The sequence below is a fragment of the Xyrauchen texanus genome, chromosome 38 (genome assembly GCF_025860055.1).
Source record: "Xyrauchen texanus isolate HMW12.3.18 chromosome 38, RBS_HiC_50CHRs, whole genome shotgun sequence".
NCBI lineage: Eukaryota > Metazoa > Chordata > Actinopteri > Cypriniformes > Catostomidae > Xyrauchen > Xyrauchen texanus.
Window position 1 is genome coordinate 7185234 of NC_068313.1, and position 23394 is coordinate 7208627.

General features: G+C 35.8%; 2 protein-coding genes across 5 annotated transcripts in view; both read right to left on the reverse strand.

The window, feature by feature from the left end:
* The window catches only part of prcp (prolylcarboxypeptidase (angiotensinase C)), a 58074-nt gene extending 39732 nt beyond the window's left edge, over window positions 1-18342 (reverse strand). For all 4 annotated transcript variants that reach the window (XM_052109713.1, XM_052109714.1, XM_052109716.1 and 1 more), the window contains exons 1-6: window positions 17891-18342; window positions 11317-11457; window positions 7370-7471; window positions 7101-7282; window positions 6142-6293; window positions 5320-5492 (exon numbers count right to left, since the gene is read on the reverse strand). In XM_052109713.1, the coding sequence (XP_051965673.1) occupies window positions 5320-5492; window positions 6142-6293; window positions 7101-7282; window positions 7370-7471; window positions 11317-11457; window positions 17891-18034 (894 nt within the window). In that variant the 5' untranslated portion in view covers window positions 18035-18342. The remainder of the gene's footprint in view (window positions 1-5319; window positions 5493-6141; window positions 6294-7100; window positions 7283-7369; window positions 7472-11316; window positions 11458-17890) is intronic.
* Window positions 18343-18854: 512 nt separating this feature from the next.
* rab30 (RAB30, member RAS oncogene family) overlaps window positions 18855-23394 on the reverse strand; it is a 68620-nt gene continuing 64080 nt past the window's right edge. The window contains exon 6 of the mRNA XM_052109552.1: window positions 18855-22899. Within this exon, the coding sequence (XP_051965512.1) occupies window positions 22630-22899 (270 nt within the window). The 3' untranslated portion in view covers window positions 18855-22629. The remainder of the gene's footprint in view (window positions 22900-23394) is intronic.

Here is a 23394-nt window from a genome sequence, read left to right on the forward strand (position 1 = left end):
GCATATGGCATCTTATTCAATGTGAAACTGTGTTTTCTTAATGACATGAATCGCACTTTAGTCCTAGACTTAAAATGCACATGCCATGGCTGTATATGGCCATATACCAGATTGTGGCAGGGTGGAGGGAAGGGAGAGAGATTTACGAAGAGCTGTCCGACACCTGTGTTTTTGTGTCTTTTGGTTAAGTTTATAATTAAAATATTATTTATATTATCAAGCCAGTTCTCGCCTCCTCCTTGCCCATCTAAACCCCTTTACACAGATTTAAATATTGACAATGTAAACATGGCAACAGACCGATTTATTGAATCCTCATTTGTGTTTTGAGCTTAAAATACAAAAATAATTAAGGGTCTTTCAGTACCCACAGCTTTCACCTAAATATATGCTATTTTTGTGTGCATTTTTAGTAGTTATTTTGGTTGCTAACTGAATATTCAGTTATTATGCACTAAAATATTTACATGTAATTGCATTTAAAATGTAATTAACACAATTAAAGAGGTATATAATGATGATTTGTGAGTTTTCACTGCAAAAATGCAGGAAATTGCATTGCAAAATTTGAAAAAAGCAACAGCAAATTCAGCCATTCTGTAATTCCAGCTAGCCAAATTACGAGACCATTTCCTAACTACACCGTTATATGATGACCAAACTCTAGTTGAGGCAATGTAACTGATTACGTTGTGACACCAGGAAAAGTGAAATTCCTGTATTCGTTGCCACCATGAATCTTTGGAGCAGTGCCAGTCAGTCATGACGGTGTTGTGGCAAGGTTGTGGTTAAATAGTGTCACGGGTGGGGTGGAGACCCAAAAGCAGAGATGACAGTTCAATGGTTTTATTAACAAAGTTCTCAATGTCAAGATAAGGTGCACCTGGTGCCAGCTGCAGAAGGCTGAAATCCAGCGAGACGCAATGGGCTAGTGAAGGGTGTGCTCATATAAGTGTGAGCTTTGTGGAAGTCAGGAACAATCTGAAGTGAGTCCGTTGAAGCTGGTGTGTTGCAAAGCAAAGCCCAGAATATACAGTCCCAAAGATGCGGGCAGAGACCTGATCTGGGCACAGAAAAGGCGAGGGCGATGGCAAACACGAAGGTAACCACACCTCTACAGAGGGGCAACCAACAGGCACATGAGCATGCTCCAACTACACAAGAGAGCACAGTTAACATGACAGCGAACAATAAATGGGCAAGTAACAAGCTGACAAGGAATAAGTAGGGAGTGCAATCAGAGTGAAGCAGATGGTAACGGGCGAGTAAATCATTGCTGTGATCAGTGTTTACATGGAAACGCGGATCGCAACAAACAACAGAATGAGCCGGCACAAATGCCGGAACCATGACAAATAGTTGTTTGTTGGTAATCAGTTGGTAATTTATGCTTTGAATAATTATTCTATGGGCGAACATGCAGTATTCTAACCTAATTTATGTCCTCATTTGCCCAACATTAATTTAGAGGCTATTTAAGCAGTGCATGTGAATAATGAATGCAGACTCAAAGTTAATGTACTTCGTTTATTCTGACAGTGAACAAAGAAAAAAAATGCAACAACAGAATTGCAATGAAATTACAAGCCTAAATGACTTATGTGTTCATATTAAAATCTTAACACCTAATGCACTGAATTAAATTTTTTTATTTAATTTAAAGGCAGTTTATGGATAAATAAAAATAGTAAATAACTTAAAATATAATCTTTAGATCTACATATTTTTCAATAAATAATTATATTCAATTATAGCAAAAATGTCAAATTAATCGGTTTGCAAAATTTATTTTATTAAAAATTCACAGACAGACAGACAGAATCTCTGAATTCTCTAAACTTTTAAATACTCCTAGGTGATTTATGAAATTGTTACCACATATAGACAACATAATGCCAAGACATTGAAGATGCTACATTGTGAACAGATTTTTAAATATTGAATGGTGTTGCTATGGCGATTCACTAAATTAATGGCAAAAATAGGGAAACGGGAATTATCTCATATCTTCTGCCTGCATTCTGTGATATAGATAAAAATTTAGTTGTATGTTTTTTTCATTGGGGCCAATCACATGGATGTGGCTATTGTGATCAAAATTTAGCCAAATGTTTGTCCTTATGGGCTGATCACATTAATGTGGCTATTGTGGGTCATGGTCGTAGTGCCACCAACTGGCAGAAGGAAGTGTGTCACTTTTAACAGACTTTGAAATATGTGACCCGTCACGGAAACCAGTGACACAAGTCGGCAGCACAACTTGTGAGCAAAATGAGAAACAAGTGTTTTTTCCAAAATTGGTGATTTCCGCTTTTTTGCAGAATCTGTTAGTTGAGATCATGAAGAAGCCTCTCCATGTTTGAGATAACAGTATTGGTATATTTAAAAGCGTACATTTTGAGGTTGAAATCGGCTTGTTTTTCGGAGATTCTAGCATGCAGTAGGGGCGTGTCATTGTCTGTGTGTATTTCCGTACTGAATAGCCGCGCGCTTTTGCCCCCGCCCCTAACAGCGTGGCTACTTATTATGCAGCGCTCTAGCCGGCTCTATCTGATATCAAAATTCAATGAAGATGGGCGCCGCAAAGAATGTCGCAGAGCGAGCTGAACCGTGGCGTTACAACGAAAATGTTTTGAAGTACTTCTTCGACAAGCCGGATGCTTATGAACAAGCGTTCACTGATTCTGAGGGCGATCTGAGCGGCGATGAAAGTGGCATGATAAGACTGAATAATATCCCTAATCTACAACTGAGCGAAGATGAAGGCGAGGAAGAATGTATCGGACTGGCGTCATGCGAATTATTGGACATTTAGAGGCAAACAGACGCACAGTGCAAACTTCGGAGATGGTTACATCCACAAAGAAGACCCGACAAAGAGAAAGTGTGCCCGAGCGACTTATTTCATTGGAGGCAATGAGATCTGCAAGAATACTTTTCTGTTTCTTATGGGGTGAGTTTCCATAAACATCAAAGTTTGTCGTTTTTTGTTCATTCTAAGAACACGTACACGTTATCTCATGTTTAGTCCATGTTTACAGGGGGAGCTTTACAGGGGTATGGCTTATCTAAATGAGATGTAAATGAGCCCTATTGTCACTCCCAGCAGCAGAGAGAGGTGAGAACTGCACAATCTTTTGAGGCCGTTTTCTCCCCTTTTAGCTTTTTTGAGTGCCTACCTTCAAATGGCCACAACTTCTCCAAATATTGTCAGATTTCCATGTGTTACAAATCGTTGGAAAGCTTGGAGACTACACTTTCAGAATCTGTGAATAACTCAAAATGCCCCAAAACCGACTTGTGTCCCTACTTTCCGTGATCGGTCACATATCCTCCTATGTTTACCTGAATTGCTTAAAAACATTTTAGAATAGACAGTGCAGATTTAAAATTCTGAAAGGATTCTTGATATCTTACACAATGGGCAAAATTTAACACATGGGCGTGGCTGGGGAGCTCTGTAGCACCACCTTTTGACAAAAGTGATGGGTCAGTTGTTCTCATCAAGCCAGACAACTTTCAAAATTACAGTCATTAGCTCCACCCTACAGGAAGTCAACTATTTTGGATTGAATGTTTTTTTTTTTTTATTGCAGGCCCTGAACTTTTGAATACTCCTACAATATTATGCCAAGACATTGAAGATGCTAAATTGCAAACAGAGTTTTTATATTTTGAACGGTGTATCCATGGCAAGGCAATACATTAAGGGCAAAAATGTGAAACATTAAGTTCCTTATATCTTCTGTGTGCATTGTATAAATTTGATGAAAATGCAGCTGTATGTTTGGTAATGGGAGCTAATCACATTTATGCAGCAATTATGGGTAACAGTCATTGTGCCACCAACTGGCAGCAGGAAGTATGGCACTTTAAACAGACTTTGAAATAGCCCTCTTAAGTTTACATGAATTGCTTAAAAATTATTTAGAATAATGTCAAGACACTGCTGATGTAAATTTGTAAAGGGATATTTGATATCTTAAATGCTGTTGCCATGGCAACACATTCTTATTATTACTATTATTATTATTATTCATTTCTTCCTATATTTGGGTGTTTTGAGGCACTTGGCGTAATAAAAATTTCATGAAATGTTGCACATATCAGAGTGTGCAATGCTGGCCATTAGTCCTGGGCAAAAGTTCACACATAGAAGGGTGCGGGGGGTTTCTCTCTAGCACCCTCTTTAAAATGGGTGTGTAAAACTGCCTCTGTAGCACCCCCATTTTCACCCCCATATGGTACATATATAGTTCTCATCAAGCCGGACAACTTTCATAATAATAGTCATTAAGTCCGCCCAACAGGAAGTTGGCCATTTTGTTTTTTAATATCGCAGTCTATGAACTTTTAAAAACTCTTCCAAGGTGATTCATGAGACTGTCACCAAATTTATACAAAGACATTGAAGGTGACAAATTGCGAACAGATTTTGATATATCGAATGGTGTTGCCATGGCGAGGCATTAAATTAAATGGCAAAATATTGGAAACAGGAAGTGTCTCATATCTTCTGTGTGCAATGTTTGATTTAGATCAATTGACATTTATGTTTAGTCTTGAGGGTTAATCACATGAATTTGACTATTTTAGGTCACGGTCATAACACCTGGCAGCAGAAATTGTGGCTCTTAAAACAGACTTTAAAATAGTCCTCTTATATTTACCCAAATTGCTTCAAAATGGAATAGAATAATGTCAAATGCATGTGTCCACCTTGCATTGTTTTCTGAAAGCCACTGGGTGGCCATGTTGTGCTTGGGTCCATCATCGCTGCTTGTAGCTATATTTATATTTGTTGGTGCTTTTTTGACCTTTTTGGTGCTGGACAGACCCAAGTCACTGTCTGCCTTTACTGTATTGACAAGACCATCATCAACAGTCTTCAAATTATACCCTTTGTGTTACAAAGAAGAAATTAAGTCACATGGGAATGACATGAGGGTGAGTAAATTATGACAGCATTTTCAAACTGGGTGAACTACTCCTTTGAATAACAACTTGTTGTTTAAAGCTTGGCAAATGATTAAACTCTTTCATAAAGTCTATGTTATTTTCTTGCTCTGTGCATCAGGGCTCTATATTCATTCTCCTCTGCTTTGTTGGACAGATTCGATTAATGAAAACACCAACATAAACATGTTTTCTATCCAGACCACCCTCTGACCAAAACGGAAGAATAACTGAACAAAAGCTTAATGGTGAGGGTGACACAAAACTAAGCCTATATAAAAATGAATGAAGCTATTTGCATGCTAGTACCCAATATAGTAATTATTCAGTGCCATGGTATATATCAAAGCGATTACATAGTACCTTAACAGGCCAGGCAGGGAGTGGCTGGAGGAAGTTGGCTTCATATGGATAATCCACCATGGCTAAGTTCACCCAAGTTTCCTGAAGCCAAGCCTTGAATCCGTATACCTCCTCGAGATTCTTTAAAGGATCACAGACCCCAAACTCCTGAGACAGCCACTGCAGACCCTCAACTGCAAAAGAATAACTGAACACATAAGTCCAGAAAAATGCATCACCTGATAACAAGGAAACCCGTAACCTTATTTTAAAGATCTTTCAGATAGTGTGAGTAAACAGTCAACAGAGTAAGTTATAAAGTACAAAGTTTATACAACAAGCACATTTGAGGATAAATCATCACTGAATTTGTCAGATTAGCCAAATCTTTGAATGATTTTTAAAGTTTTGTTTTAGGCACTTAGTAGCAAGTAAACTGGACATCTATGAGCAGAACTGTACATTAGGATTTGCGGTCTTATTTATGTCTGTGAAATAGTCTGTACTGAGTCTCTACACATTTCCACATGTTTTTTGTTTTTTTTTACAATCATTCACTTTACATTTTATTAATCACCAATTTATTAATATAGTAGGCTATATCTCAAGAAAATGGAATGTATATATAAAAAAATAACAACTGTGATTTATAGATTTACATGTCAGTCAAAAGGCTCTTCCTGCCTAAGTGGGCAATGTTTGGCCAGAATAAGCTGCAATGCCAACCAAAGCTGTAGCAAACTGACACGGTTTTAAAACATAAACTTCAATAACATTAAGTACACAAGCATAATATAATCAAGAATCTAGGGGCAAAGTAGCACAGAAATGACATTCACTTACCTGTTGCAGAGACATTGTCAATAGCGGCCCATGACCTCCTAATGTTGCTGCTGCAGTCAGCACCACTGATGGTAAAGTCATGGGTGACCACTTTATAAAAATCTCCACATGGCACAATGAACTGCAAGATGGGAGCAGATGCAGCAAGAGCACTGAAAAAACAGAGACATAAGCAGTGGTCAATTCATATAAGAAAAATCAAGATACATCATGAAGACAAAAAAAAATCAAGCTGTAATCCTGAGACTTTTTTGAGAATACTTTTCACGTAAATTTTCTTGAAGGCATAGTTGGAATATTTAATCTAAAAATTAAATGTAGTTTTTTAGTTAATATTTAAAAGTCTGTTGCACATAGTGACAGGGCGGAGGTCGGGCCTACACACCCGGTCTCTTATCAGGCTAATCTTGCCTCTGAGAGGGATAAAGGCTGACAGTGGAGGGTGGTGCAGGAGAGAGAGAGAGATCGTTTACGGCAGCTGACCGTCATGTGTGTGTTTTTCTGTCTTTTGGTTAAGTTTTTCATTAAACTATTATTTATATTTTCAAGCCGGTTCTCATCTCCTCCTTTCCATTGTTCCCTTTACATTGCTGAAGACCCGGGGAGGAGGAGGGATACACCGTAGTAGAGTTCTCGCCACTACCATCCACCCCATGGGAGTAGCCGCGGCCGCCGACCGCGATGGGAGAAGGGCTCCTAACCGACCGTCTGGAGCGGTCAGACAACTTTTGTGATACATTTATGGTTCTTTTTTTGTCCTTTTTGAAAATAGACAGTCCCTGGTCACAGCTAACATTGGACAATAGCAGCTTTGGCACACTTTCCATGAATAATTATACAGATTTGGATGAGTAAATGATGAGAGAATTTAAATATTTTTGATGAACTGTTCCTTTAATCACTATCAATGGCATCTTGATAGATATCTTAAACACTAAATACACAAATAAAACCATCACCCTATAACTGCACTGGGGTATTTCATCCTCAGCCAGGCAGCCAGCATCCCACCGTAAGAGCCACCAATGGCGATGACTGAACTCTTCTGAGCTCCAGGTAGGGTTTTCTTCAGAGCTTTGATAAGGACTGCAAAGTCAGCTAGAGCCTGTTCTGAGGTCAGGTAGTTCAGATACTTTGCATTCTGGAGGAAAGAAAACACATAGAGAAGGTAAATGATTGTATTAATAGACTGACTGTTAGTTCTGTATGAGCAGCAGTCTGGATTTACACTGTAAGACTCCTCTCCAAACGGCATGGACTCTCCATAGTAGCGATGTTCAGCAAAAACCAACATGGCTTCCAGCTGCTCTGCTACATCCCACATGAAACCCTTGAGAAAATCAATGGAAAATGTCAGCTTCTGAAATATTGATGGTTCCTTTTATTACTTGCCCATAACAGTATTTTTTTTTAGTACTTCATAATTAGTAATTTAGTCATTTTGATTGATGATTTGAGGACACCACATTTTAGTAAACTGTTAAATGTAACAACAGCATTTAAAGACATTTTACTTCCATAATGTGACATATTTCCAAGAGAAACAGGATATAATTCAGAAAAAAACCTTGATTTTATCCATTGAGAATTTACATGATTGTGAAAAGGATGTATTGGGTGTAATCTGATTACAAAAGTAATTAGTTACTGTAATCTAAATACTTTGTCAAATAATAGTGTAATGCATTTAAAAATCTTGTAGATTATAGTTACTGACATTCAATTAAGTTAATTAACATTATTACGATTATGCATATCAGAGTGGCTAAAAGAAGCTACTCTGATAAGCTGAAAAACAAGTTTTCAGCTATCGACCCTGCATCAATGTGGAGAGTCCTAAAAGACTTTACTAACTTCAAGACCTTCTCCAAACACTGTAGGTAACAACAACTGGCTGATGACTTAAATGTGTCTTACTGTAGATTTGAAAGGCCTAGTCTAACACCCCACACCCGCTCTGACCTTCACTTCACACAAACATCAATACCTCCTACAACCCCCCCCCCCCCCCCTTCTGCTACTCAACCTGCACTTAAGATACATGAAGAGAAGGTGTGCTGTGTCTTCCGAAAAAAAAAAAAAAAAGGAAACCACATGCCCAGATGGTTTTTCACCCACTTGTCTAAAATCCTGTGCTGACCAGCTGGCCCCATCTTCACACAAATCTTCAAAAGAACACTGGAGCAGTGTGAAGTTTCCTGCTGCTTCAAATGCTCCACCATCATTCCTGTCCCAATGAAACCGAAAATCACAGGACTTAATTACTACAGACCCGTAGCTCTGACGTCTGTGGTCAAGAAATCATTTGAAAGACTGGTGTTAGGCCCACCTGAAGGACATAACTGGACCCTTTTTAGATCCTCTTCAATTTGCTTACCGAGCAAACAGGTCTGTGGATGATACAGTCAATATCGGATTGCATCATATCCTGCAACATCTGGACAGACCAGAGACATTTGCAAGGATCCTTTTGGTGAACTTCAGTTCAGCTTTCAACACCATCATCCCAGCTATTCTCCGGACTAAATTACACCAACTCTCTGTTCCCACGTCTATCTGTCAGTGGATCACATGCTTTCTGATGGACAGGCAGCAGCTAGTAAGACAGGGGAAATTCACGTCCAGGACATGCACAATCAACACTGGTGCCCCCAGGGATGTGTGCTCTCCCCACTATTCTTCTCCCTGTATACCAATGACTGCATCGCCAAGGACCCCTCTGTGAAGCTCCTGAAGTGTGCAGATGACACTACTGTCACCTGCCTCATCCAAGATGACGATGAATCATAGTATATAGAATGTATAAAGAAGGGAGGTTGAATGGCTGGCTCCACTGGTGCAGTCAAAACAACCTGGAGCTGAACACGCTCAAAACCGAGGAGATGATATTGGACTTTAGGAGGAACACGCCAACACTGACACTTCTCACCATTCTAAACAGCACTGTGGCAGCAGTGGAGTCATTCAGTTTCATGGGAATCATCAGCTCACAGGACCTGAAGTGGGAGACCCACATTGACTCAATTGTGAAAAAGGCTCAGCAGAGGTTGTACTTCCTTTGCCAGTTGAGGAAGTTCAACCTGCCACAGGTGCTGCTGATACAGTTCTCCTCTGCAGTCATTGAGTCTGTCCTCTGCACTTCAATAACTGTCTGGTTTGGTTCAGTTATGAAATTGGACATCAGAAGACTACAAAGGACTGTTCGGATTGCTGAGAGGATTATTGGTTGCCCCTGCCCTCCCTTCAAGAACTGTACACTTCCAGAGTGAGGAAAAGAAAAAAAATCACTCTGGACGCCACTCACCCAGCCCACTAACTTTTTGAACACTTGTCTTCTGGGCAGTGCTACAGAGCACTGAGCACAAGACTCGTCAAGCACAGGAACAGTTTTTCCCCTCAGGCTATCCATCTCATGAACAGTTAAATCTGCCCCATTGAGCAATAATTATGTGCAGTGCACAGCTTAGTCTATTTATATTTATCCAACATACACTACCTCTTCTGCCATACATTCCCTTGAATCTGTATTTAACAGATTTGGATTTGTACACACACACACACACACATATATATATATATATACATATATATATACATTATATACACACACACACACACACACACACACACACACACACACACACACACACAGCCAAAATTTCAAAACATTTTCAGATTTTGCTATTTCAGAAGGAAATTGGTAAAGTAGCATTCAACTGATCACAAAGTATAGTCAGGACATTAATGATATAAAAAAAACTGCACAATCACTATTTGAAAAAGCAATTTTTTATCAAATTTAGACAGGATCCATTTCCAGCAGCCATCACTCCAACACCTTATCCTTGAGTAATCTTGCCAAATTGCTAATTTGGTACTGGAAAATTGTTTGCCATTTGAAAGCTATTTGGTTCATTAAATGTAACTTAACATTGTCTTTGTGTTTGAGTTGCCACAGTACGCTATAGACTGGCATGTCTTAAGGTCAATATTAGGTCAAAATTGGCAAAAAAGAAACAGCTTTCTCTAGAAACTCATCAGTCAATCATTGTTTTGAGGAATGATGGCTATACAATGCTTGAAATTGCCAAAAAAAAACTAAAGATTTCATACAAAGGTGTAGACTACGCTCTTCAAAAACAAAGGATATCTGGCTCTAACAAGGACAGAAAAAGATGTGGAAGGCCAGATGTACAACTAAACAAAAGGATAAGTACATCAGAATCTCTAGTTTGAGAAATAGACGCCTCACTTGTCCTCAGTTGACAGCTTCATTGAATCCTACCCACTTAACACTACTTTCATGTACAACAGTAAAGAGAGGACTCAGGGGTGCAGGCCTTATGGGAAGAATTGCAAAGAAAAAGCCACTTTTGAAACAGAAAAACAAAAAGGTTAGAGTGGGCAAATCTATAGATAATTGGAAGATAATTGATAATTGGAAAAGAGAGTTATGGATCTTAAACCCATTGAGCTTTTGTGGGATCAGCTAGACTGTCAAGTGCGTGAAAAGTGCCCGACAAAACATCCACATCTATGGCAAGTGCTACAGAAAGCGTGCGGTAAAATGTCACTTGAGTATCTGGACAAACTGACAGCTAGAATGCCAAGGGTCTGCAAAGCTGTCATTTCTACAAGTGGAGGTTTTTTTGGGTGAGAACTTTTTGAAGTAGTTTAAGAAGTTCTGAAAAAAAAAAAAAAAACATTTATAATTGTACTTTTTCACGTTATTAATGTCCTAACTATACATTGTAATCAATTGAATGCCACTTTGGTGAATAAAAGTACCAATTTCTTTCCATAAAAGCAAAATCTGTACAGTCTTGTCTGTACATCTCCTGAGTGTGTCAGGAGATGTACTGTTGTGTGTTTATCCAGTAATACATGGATTCACTGGCCAGACAAAGTAGTTGGGGAAAATTCAGCCATTCTGAAATAGCTATGTTTAGCTTAGTGGCTAAGTAAAGTTGTAGTTGAGTAAATTGTATTATGAGCCACCCTGCTCTCTAGATAAAGGCATCAGCATTTGAAAAACCAGTTTAGGCCGACCACTAGTATTGAAATTTGGTATTCAGTAAATGAGAGCAGTATTAAACCAACTGAGAAGGGTTTTCAGATGTTTTTTTTTTTTTTTCTTAACATGTGAGGGCTATTTATATGTAAATGCATATTTACAGTGTTGTTACAGAACCAGGTGATGTCTCCTTCATTGCCTGTGTAAAACAGAACTGGGCCTCCTTCCTTGTGCCAGTGCTGGTCATTGAGAAGGTAACGCTGCTTGAATGTGCCATTCTCCAAAAACCCAAAGTGATCGATCTGCAATAAAATCAAGTCTAATTAGGACAGATCGTGACAATATCTGTAATTATTAAAAAACAATACAAGAGGGAGAATGAGTATCTGAAATATTTGTTGGATTCACAATTTTACACACAACTCATTGCACCTTTGTTTTTCTGGTACACTTTACAATAAGGTTATTTTTATTAACATTAGTAAATGCATTAGATATGATGAACTAATTAACTGTACATATACATAACCTTTAAAGTTAAAAATGTATTAGAAGTGGGTAAATTGCTCAAAAAAGTTATCCAAATTACTAAACAAAATTTTTTAATATTACTTTACTAATAACTTCGAAAAAGTGCACATAAATAATTACTTTTAAATTACTTCCAACACTTCACAAAAGTTTTTAGTTTTTCTTTTCCTATGAGATCTAAATGATGTCTTTATTTCCTCCTCTTTCATTGTTGCACACCCTGCAGCTGCCAAAGAAATTACAGTAATTCTTTATTTTGTAATCAGATTACACATACTGATATCAAAATGAATCAAGATTACAAAGTGCTGTAAAATTCTGTTCATTGTTAGTTCAAGTTAATTATTTGGTTAACTGTTGTTAACAAATACAACCTTATTGTAAAGTGTTACCATTTTTCCTAAATATAAATACATTTGACATATTTTTGCATTAATTTAGTTTAAATATATGTACTATTGGAATATTTATATGGCTACCAATCACAGCATAGTGCTCCCATGTTAACACATTTTACAGTACTTCATTTTGATTTTTCCAGATAATCAGTGCAGCAAATGTGAAAAAAGTGTGCAGATTTTGTGAGGATATTTTCATCAGTAATATTTTCCCTATACATCAATGACTCCTGCACAGTGGTGTATTGCAAATCTGAAGGGGGCTGAGAAACATGACAGGGCACTGTCCACAAGTAGTAAATTAAATAGAATTGCTTTGTGGAGTAAAAAACAGCTCTAAATGGGCCAGTTTAAAATGTAATTGGCACGTATAGGGTAGAAGCCCCCTTTCACTACAGGGACTATACAGTAGTGTGTCCAGTACATCAATGCTTCTGAACAAAACATACAGTTGTTCTACTATACACAATGTCTAATGTACAGATGCTACACTGTCTTTATTCTTGGGTGTTCTCTTCAAACTCCTGGCCTTGATCCATGATGTATTGTTAAGTGTAAAACCTCAGCACAGCATAAAAATCCTCAATTTGTATTAAAACCTAGTACCAGCATGAGGGAAGCTATGTTAGTTCCAGTTTCAGCACAACTGTGATATTTCCATAACCTCTCCAAGTTTGAGTGAAGAAGTAAAAATAATTTTAAAATGTATTCCAAGTGCTGCAATTTTTAACAGTTCCAGCTCTTCTTGAATTCCACCAACACGTAATAAAGAATGTTCTCTTTTTGTCCTCATGTTGGCTACAAAAAATGCAGAAATGTATGATCCAGAGACAGCGCAAATACTCTGAGCTCACAGTTGCATTTACTCAGCAGCTGTCAGATCTTGGCTGTGGTTCAAATGAGTCTCCACAATATTCCCATGCTTTAGTGAGTTATTTAGGTCTTTAAAAAAACAGTTCAGAACTGTGTAGCACCACCTCCTGGTTGTTGGAAATTTTGTGGCACATACTTCACATTTGCCATATCAATTCTACTAATGTGGTAACACTTTGCATTAAGCTTCCATTTGTTAACATTAGTAAACAACATTAGTTAACACAAACTAACAATGAGAAATATGTCAACAGAATATATTAATCTTGGTTAATGATAATTCCACCATAAGTAACTGTGTAGCACCACCTCCTGGTTGTTGGAAATTTTGTGGCACATACTTCACATTTGCCATATCAATTCTACTAATGTGGTAACACTTTGCATTAAGCTTCCATTTGTTAACATTAGTAAACAACATTAGTTAACACAAACTAACAATGAGAAATACTTCAACAGCATATATTAATCTTGGTTAATGATAATTCCACCATATATTAATACATTAAAAAAAAATCAAAAGTAAAATAAGTGCTGTATATGTTAACATTCATTTATGCACAATGAACAATTGCATTTTATTATCTAACATTAAAAAAGATTAATAAATGCTGTAAAAATATATAGTTAATTGTTTGTTAATGATAGCCTACCGAACACATTAACTAATGTTTTTAGCACCTTATTGTAAAGTGTTACAGAGATATCAATGATACAAATTAAAAAATACAATTTCAACTTAAAAAGCAAATATAGAAACCTGTTATGGAGAATAAAGTTGTGAATAAGTCACAAGTCATCAATCTAATAGTTACATGTACAAATGTGAAAGTACAGCAATTACATGGCCTAGTTTTGTAACCAACATTATAATGTTGTCTAAAGTGTTCTTATATGATCTTTAAACAGGTTTCTTACAGATGCTTCAAAGTTAAATTAAAGGACTTTCAAGGACTTGAAGCACATTTTTATTTGTTTTCAAGGACTATGCTTGAGATGTCATTAAAACAAATTATTTTTAAACAAACATATTTTGACCATTCAGTTCATTTATTTTTATAAAACACCACTTACTACAAGACAATGAGCATCTTTAACTACATATTCTCACAGTAAAAATTCTTGGTTCATTCATGTTGAAATTGATGTGCAATTGTAGTGTGCGTCCTCAAAACACACTTCGCTTTCCAACAAAAGTGAATAACTGAGACCGTAAACAGTAGTCCATATGACTCATGTGCTGTGTTCTATGTTTTCTAAAGTCACACAACAGATTATGTGAGGAATTGACCGAAATTGGTAATTCTCAGAATATTTTTACTTTCCAACTTACAAAATATTGATGAATTCCATTTAGTTCAGTTTTTGCTTATAAACACTGAGGGTAAACATTTTGTAACAAGTTGACATTAATTTGTATTCATAAAGGACAACTTTGGCTGTTGTTCTTTCTTTTATTATTCAATTTTGTTTCATGAACGAAGCAGGTTAACACTAAGTTAACAATTACGAGGGTTAAATGGGTTACAATACCACATTTTGAGCGTTCATTGGGGTACAACACTGTAAAGCAGTTCAATGGAAAGGAGGCGAGAACCAGCTTGATAATATAAATAATAGTTTAATGAAGAAATAAATCAAACGACACAAACACACACATAGGACGGACAGCTGCCCGTAAACATTCTCTCTCTGTCGCACCACCGTCCGCAGTCGGAGGCTTGATTAGCCTGATAAGGAACTGGGTGTGTAAAATCACAACCCGGCCCCGCCCTGTGCCCTGTCACAAACCAAATATTTTTGTGTGAAAATATTAGCTAAAATGTGAATACATTTTTAATATGCTGGGGAAAATGACTATATGCATATTTAAGCAGCCTCTGAACTGAATATTTTCTACAAATTTTTGTATTTAAATAAAAAGTTAAAACATTAAAAAAAAGGTTTTAACATTGTTAAAAACAATAACATGAAATCAAGGGACAAACATTCTTTTAAAATTATTAAAACTATTAATATTTTTATTTATTTTTTACTTTTTTTGCACACTTGTTTGGCCTTGCACTAATGCTTTTATTAAAAATAAGTACAAAATAAATACACAAGTAACTTTACATGTCATAGAAGTGGTGAACCAGAAGAAGGGAACAAGGATTTTCTTCAGGCAATTCACAATTTCAAATATATTTTCAAAATAATATTATTTATTTATTTTTTTGCTTTTGCTATTTGAAAGCTTTTAATGTTTGACAAAATATTTTTATACTGACCCAAATGTTGTCAGAAATAACCTATATTGTGAGACAAATATCTTTCTTTACAGGAGGGGGACACTAGATGGTTCACAAAACTGAATCATCCATTGATATGCATTCAAATCATTAGAAATGTTTTACATTTCAAATAATGACTAATTTACAAGAGTAAATTGTAATTAAAACGGATAGTTGCATATTCATACTTGTTAAATCCGCAACAGCAGTATCTATCAAATATATTTTTTTTAATAAATCGGCCAGTAACACTTGATTGTGATTGGCCCATTCTGAACAGCGCTGCCAAAAAAAACATGTGCCACGTGACCGCGCCGTCTATTCGCTGCCTGCTTCAGCAGTGGTCTAGTGGTCTGTCGTCGTGTTTTTCCCGAAAATAAATAAATACATTTAATTTATTAAATTATTTAAGCTGCGTATTTTAAGATTTAAAATATATAAAAGTATGTTAAGATTTTCTATAATTCGAGAAATTTTTAAGCACCTCTTGTTAAAAAAAATCTCTATTTTGAAGGGTTTTCCAGGACTTAAACTTGAAAAAGCCAAATTAAAGTACATCAAGCACCTTGTACGAACCCTGTTTAAAGAAAATCCAGAGTTGAATTAAATATGTGGATTAATTTAATCGATTACAGTATTTATAGTTTTATAAGGGTGGCACTCTCAATTTCACAGTACTTGGCAAGCAACAGACAGATGATGTATGTAAGGATATAATCACAACGGTTTACTCTCTTACTGTTCCCAAAACAAAAAGAATGAATCCCAACTCGAACAGAAACGTCAAATTAAACACAAAGGCAATGTAAAATCTAAGACCCACGTTTCACTTCCTGTACAGTTTGTTCACAGCCCTATCTGCAATAGTACAGCTGAAAGCTACAGTTTGTAATGTACTAACTGCTGACAAGGGCACAACCAAGACAATGAGTCGCAAGAAAGACAGGAAATGGCCCAAATCTTCCAGAGGGCTTGGAGGATGAGCTGAACAGACACAGAGAAACAATGGCCTTGGCACCGGTGTGTCCAGGTCAAGCAGTAATTAACCTCAGAAAACAGCTTAACAGGCCTGTTTTTGTCTAAAAGAAGAAGTGGGGGGTTTCCTGTGTCAAGAATTCACAAGGAAAGCAGAACAACATGTGAAACTGCTAAGCCATTCTTAAGACTGAAGTTTCAAAGTAAATAAAAAAAAAAAAAATTTAAAAACTTGGCCCCAAAAAATTATTTTGGACACTTGTACACTTAAAGGGGTAGTTCACCCAAACATGAAACTTCTGAAATCCTTTATTAAGTCCCACGTTGTTTAAAACCCATATTACTTTATTATGTGGAACACAAAAGGAGATGTTAGTAAGCATGTTAGCCCCAGTCGCCATTCACTTTCATTGCATAATTTTCCATACAATTAAAATAAATATGAATGAATGACATTGCATGAAATAAAATATAATTCCAAGTGGCATCTGATTCTGCAAACAAATTATGCTATAGTTTTCTTATTATTATTATTATTATTCGAATTAACTGCACTTTTATTAGCTATTTCAATTACCTTTAGGGCCAATGACATGGCACTAATTTTTTGTCTTGATCTATTATATTTTTTCAATATACAGTACATTATAATCACAAAAAAACAATTACTTGAATACACCTCTTCAAAGATTAACTTGTTTTTAATTACTGAATTAAGTCACTTTTCTATTTTTTCTGGAGCTTAGTCAAAATTATCATTTGGTGTAACCCCGCTGAGACAAAAAAATAAATAAATCTACTGTCTTAATGAAATTGTCTCATTAACAGCTAAAATTCTTGAAGAAACAAAAGTTGGCATGAATAGTGCTGATTATTATTATTATTTTAAATAAGCAGTGAATCACTTGTTTTAAAATATGATATTTGAAAAACTTTTACCCACCAGATTAAAGTCATATGGTGTAACCAACAGGTTGCTGTCATGCCATTTTGTTGTCATGTGACAAAAAAACCAACTCAATTTAGACCTTCAAGACTGTGAAGTAAAAGAAATAAACATTTCTATGAAAAGGCATATTTTGGTCAGGTTCCAATTAAGTAATCCTGAGTGTATGTCTTGATATTCTCAAAAATGCATGATATTTGTAAAACAATAAAATAATTGTTCACCTTAAGAAAAATATTTCTGATATTTTTTTTAATGATTGGAGTACACTCTTGTGTTTTCAAGGTGTAATCAAAGTATTTTCATACCTTTTACTTGAAACCATATGTCACTTCTAAAGTCTTTGAATATATATTTTTTAATTCTATGTTTTTATTTAATTTATTGTGAAACCAACATGGCCACAAAGATTATTTTTCAATGAGCCTTTTCTTTTCCCAATAATAATTTTAATGAAAATAAATAATTAAATAAAAAATTTATAAATCTTATAAGACATTTAAGATATTTAGATTTAATATCTAACCAGGGAACCAATAAACATTAGGAAAGTTGAACAGGTTGGATTTATCTTGCATTAATAACCCACTAAAAGTAATCAAAATGTTCACGTAATATGCATTGTCCTACACAATGCTGACTCATTAATGTGTACCCAAAGAGTGTGCATTTCCTGTTTGACAAAGGTCGTTCAAAAAGGTAAATCCAGGTAAAGCAATGAAAAAAGAAGGAAACTTACCTGCTGATCAAAATAGAACGTTTTGTATGAAACAGATCGGTGATCAGAGGTTTTTTCCGTGTGTCTGCCTAAGAGCTGTGGTTTGAGAGCCAGTGCATGACAGCTGATGAGGAGGAAGAAAGGAACAGCGCTGGTCAGTCTCATGGTTAAGTTGAGTGAGTGGACTTTCCGTGTGAAAATATGAAACGATGTCTCGTTTGCATAAGCGGAAAAAGGAAGGAACCAGTCAAATGACCAGCATTTGCTGTTGTTTTAAGACGAAGTTTCACTTTTCGTCTAAGACAAGAATACAAAGTAGATCAAATGTCACGCCGTGAAAAGTTTTTGTTGTCCACGATTACCTTCCAGGCAAATTTACGATATAAGGCTACTTTAAGCCTCATTAATATATTCACGTGTATAATGATTAAGCGTGACTTATGTGTCTGCACTCACAAATCGGATTGTGTATCTTTCTGCAAACTGTTTTTGAACCGGTCGTTTTGAGAACGTCACATGCTTCCGTAAACACGAGCCGCGCTACAGCATAGGAGTTGTAGTTTTTTTTGTGCTGTTCCACATACTAACACAGTTTCGTCAAAATATCATTGGCACTTGCTAGCTTCTAATGCTAATAAAACGATATATATTTTTTAAGAGAAGTTAAAGTAACTGTAGACAATTTTTTAAGTCTGTTTGACAGCCATTGGCTCTGTAAATAACATGCACGTTAGCCGCCATGGCCACGATGGGAGAAAAGTGCTTCAGTTTGTCCCTTACAGACTCCATGTTTTAAGGATTAACGTGGAGACCGGTTTAGGAAATCTGCTGCCTGCCAGCAACAAACTGAGGCTTCTTTGAACAATGGACTATCTGGGCTAAAGCCACTTGTGGGCAGAACTACATCTGTTTGGTTCAACCTTTAAAAAACTTTAATCAACATGTTTTAATCATTTCCTACAATGACAATATATTTAGTGTCATAACCAGGTTTATTTTGAGAAATAAACTTTCAATCTATATATTGAGAATTAAAAGAAAATTGTACACAAATATAATTGCTAAAACTAAAACCTTAAAAGTACTGAATTGCTGCGGTTATGAAATTCAGCTCTTTAATCATGATAAATGTATTACACAAGACGCATCACAACTTAAAATGCACACATTTAACAAATGTACATTTATCTAATGGATAAAAGTCAAAGAATGGAGTTGTGCCCCCAAGATGGTTACCCTGGCTGATTATCGTACTTCTTATGATGAAATGGTGATATTAACATTGTCTATACAGAAAAAGTAAGAGCTTAGTAATGCTACTAGACATTGCGATAGACAAAGCCTTTTACAGAAAACAAATAATCCTAGCAAAAGCCACTGGTACACAATGAAATATGTTGGTACAATATGGCAAATATCTGTAAAACAAAGCTAGACAAAATACCTGACAGAGAAAATACTGTGCATGTCACATCATTTAGAAAGAAAGTGGTTTTATAAAACTAGGAAAGGTTATCACTTTAAAATAATAGAAAGTGTTAATAAAAAACTTTAATAGCAAAGATAAGCAGCTATGTGTTAAAATGAAGAAAAGTAATTATACTGCAAATTAGCATGAACAACCAAATAAAAAAATAAATAAAAAAGTGGACACAATTGTTCCTCAAGTTAAACATTGTTTAGAGCTGTGATGAATGGACTTTGTCGAGCCGAAACATCACAGATGAATTATCATCACAAATATTACAAAGAGCTGAGTAAAATCCATTCCATTTCATTTAGTTAAAAAAAAAAATTAAGCACAAATACCTTAAATGCAGGAAAAAGGTCTTTAGCAGCAAGTAAAATACTGAACGTTTATAAAAGAGAAGTTTCACAGTTCCATTATAATAAAACAGGTGCAAACAATCTTACAACACAGTCAAGGTAGGAGGGACATTTATACAATCTGTTTAAAATCAGTAAAGTATAGGTCTCTGCGGAACAATAATGGGTGTTTGTCAATCTGTGAGAGTTTTCAAATCGGGATAGGCGTTTTTCAACTATCCAATGAAATTAGGGAATTTCAATGTAGAAATCAGTAGGCGTTTCAAAACCAGGATGAGCATTTCTAAACCATCCAATGAAAGTAGGGAATCTCAATGTAGTAGGCAAATCCTCTAAAGCAGTTGAAAAATGGCCATCCTGGTTTGAAAACGCCCAATGATTGGAAAATGCCTATTTTTGTTCTGCAGAGACAAAAGTCTTAAAAAAATAAAAAATGACAGAGGCCAACTGAAATCAGGATCATACTGTATTATACTATGACAAAACTCAATCAACAGCTCCTCTTTTTGATGGACTGAAACATCAAGACCAATTGTGCAAAAACTCTGAAACACCTATCAAATTATATTGTTCTCATTTATACGTGAACTATACACACACACACACACACACACACACACACACACACACACACACAGTTCTCTTAGCCTCTCAAGTGCCAAAAGTCATAAACATCACTACTGCGTTTACAATTCCAAAGCAGAACAAAATTAATTACAAAGCATCCGGTAACATTTTAATTCTTGTCTAATCCTTCTAAAAGTGAAAGCACAGAATATGTCCAACAGTAAATACTTCTAGAAAATTCTTGGATAAAATATCAATATAGAATGAAATAATAATTTTAGACAATGGCCTAAGAGTCCATAGCATTCACTTTAAGGGCATAATGTGCAAAGGCATTTAAAAATAATTTCTAGAGCTTGGCCAAATAAAACCTAGTAAATTGTGAATCTCACAAATCCAATAAAGAACATGCCCAGGTCATTTTCAACCCAAAATCAATTGGGAAAGAAAACAGATATTATTCTAAATTATATTTAGCATAATTCAAGAATTTTCAGGAAAATGAAAACACATTCTCACAATTGTGAAAAACAATAATACATTATTTAAATGTTAATATTAAAATTGATATATTATTTAAATTGTAATTAAAATTAAATTTCTATTTATACATATAGTAATCCTTATACTGCCTTTATACTGATTGTAATTAAAAAAATAAATAACTACATTACTGTGTCTGTATTTTTTAATTACTATATTAAAGTACTGAAAATGTAATTATCATCAATGATATCGTCAAAGTGTATCAATGAGAAATACAAACAGTGAATCACCAGTTAGTGATAGGCAGATATATTGGCCAGACATGGTTACATGTTTGGCCACTTTAAGATTATGGCGTGGGACGATGGCCGTGCCATCAATTAACAAAACTGATAGCTCAGTATTTGTATTGATATCAACATCTGCCATTGAAAACCCCAATGGTCAACCTACAGTACATTTGGGAGGAAATATGATTAATTGTCATGTAAAAAAATAAAAAATAAATAAAAAAGCAAAATAATCTTAATCTTAAAAAGGCCTAATTTTCTTTACGTAAAATATAATTTCATATTGTTTTCCTCACAACTTTTGTGGTGAAACATGACCTGGGTCCTTGACATGATGGAAATATAGCAGAGGCACATTGGGTTTTGCTATGATTTTTCAAATGACATGGCCTTTGTGTTGAGTATTAAACAACCACACATCCATGCAAGCATAAGGGGAGTGTATGTTATAAACAAACTGACTAATACATGAGGATTAATTTGTTGTACTTTACATAATCCTGTCACAGATTGCATTTTGAGATCTTCATTAAAAATCAGCATGCATAAGCCACCTCAAATGATCTCTCAAGCCAGGAAGAGCATTTTATGTGAATAAATAATAAACGTGTGCATAACAACACACCAACTTTGCACCAGTGATGTAATGGAATAGTTCAACCAAAAAATGAAAATCCAATTCATTTCATTTCCAAATCTATGACTTGCTTTCCTCCTAAAGAAATAAATTGGTATTAATAAATAATCTTCCCCTCTGTAGCTCTTAAAAGTAATTCCCACACCTGGTCAACGTCAGACACCAAACATCATTGGTTCTCACGTGTTTGGCAAACAACTACTATAAATAAGCAGAAGTGTGAATGAGATTAGAAAGCTATTGGTGAGAGGAAGATTTTCAATGAATAACAAAACACCAAAATTTGGGATGTTCCTCACACCAAACTATGGAATGCTTCAGAAGACTTAAATATAGCACACTAGTTGTAAGGATTACTTTTATGGTGCTGTTTTTCATTTTAGAGATTGACAGCCTTAGTCCCCATTCACTTTAATTATATGGAAAATAACAACCAGGATGTTCATCAAAAGTTAAAAAGAAACCCATAGGTGTTTGGAACCATATGAGTAAATTATATTTATTAAATTATATTTATTCATGTTGGGTAAACTAATCCTTAAGCGAGTGAAATTGCTGATGTAGACCTGCATTCTTGTTTTTAAAATCTCTAATAAACAAATGCATTGGCTCCCAAGTCAGCAGGAAAATCCCAACTGTTGCATTGTACAGAAGTGTAAAAAATCTCATTGTCTAAACTATCAGCAAGCACTATTTTGTAGCAAGGTCCTTATTTGTATCTCTAAAAGCATCTAAGAGCTTCAGTCCCCCTAAAGCAGCATCATTTGTCTATTCTTGATATATTTTTTCTCTAAAGTACAGTGAGTACAGTTTAAAATACCCAGGGTTTCAAGGGTAACTGAAGTAGAATTCAACAGCAGTGTCAGAGTAGCTAACCACTGTCACTATTTAGTAATCACCAAAAATACAACCACTTTTTATGCAATCCATGCGGTCTCCTCAGCCAGAGTGTTCTAGTTCATGCTGCAGCAACTCAAGTAATTGATGGTCTTCCCTTCTCCAGGCATGGGGGTGGAGTCGTTGTTGTCCAACGTGTTTTGCTTGGCTTCACGGATCAGTTCGCAGGCCAGGTCCAAGAAGAGCTTCTCCACGTTGTCTGATTCTTTTGCAGAGGTCTCCAGATAGAGCATACTCCGTGCCTCTGCAAACTCCTCCGCTAGCTGCTGGTGGACTTCTCGCTTATCAGCCAAGTCTATCTTATTCCCTGCAAACAACAACAGCAGTTAATTGGGATGGATAGAAAAGAGCTAAAATCCTCAACAAAATGGACATAAAATACAGTATCTGTAGAAAATAAAGAGGTCACGTCATGTCAGAGTTCCCCAGCCTGAGGCAAAAGAGGGAGGATTGTGAGGGCAGGGCAGTGACTAAGCACACCCTTATTAAAATATTACTTTGACTGTTCAGCTGGTTCCCCCCTCCTCCTTTCCCATTTTTAACCCTGTTACACCATTCTAAACATGCTATTAAACTATTGTTGATAGACAGGATAATTTCCTGCAAATGCAAGTTAGACAGTGCAATGTAAAACTTATTTTGCATAGATACATAAAAACATTATTGATAAACTAAATGCATGCCATGAAACTTAGGCTCAGGACTCTCCTGCTATGGGAGTTCCCTCTAATTGTCTAATTCTCTCAGTTTTGCAGATAAGTCGGTTTCATTGTAGCACACCTCAGGTATTTCACTGACAATGCTATTTGCTTAAGTAGTTG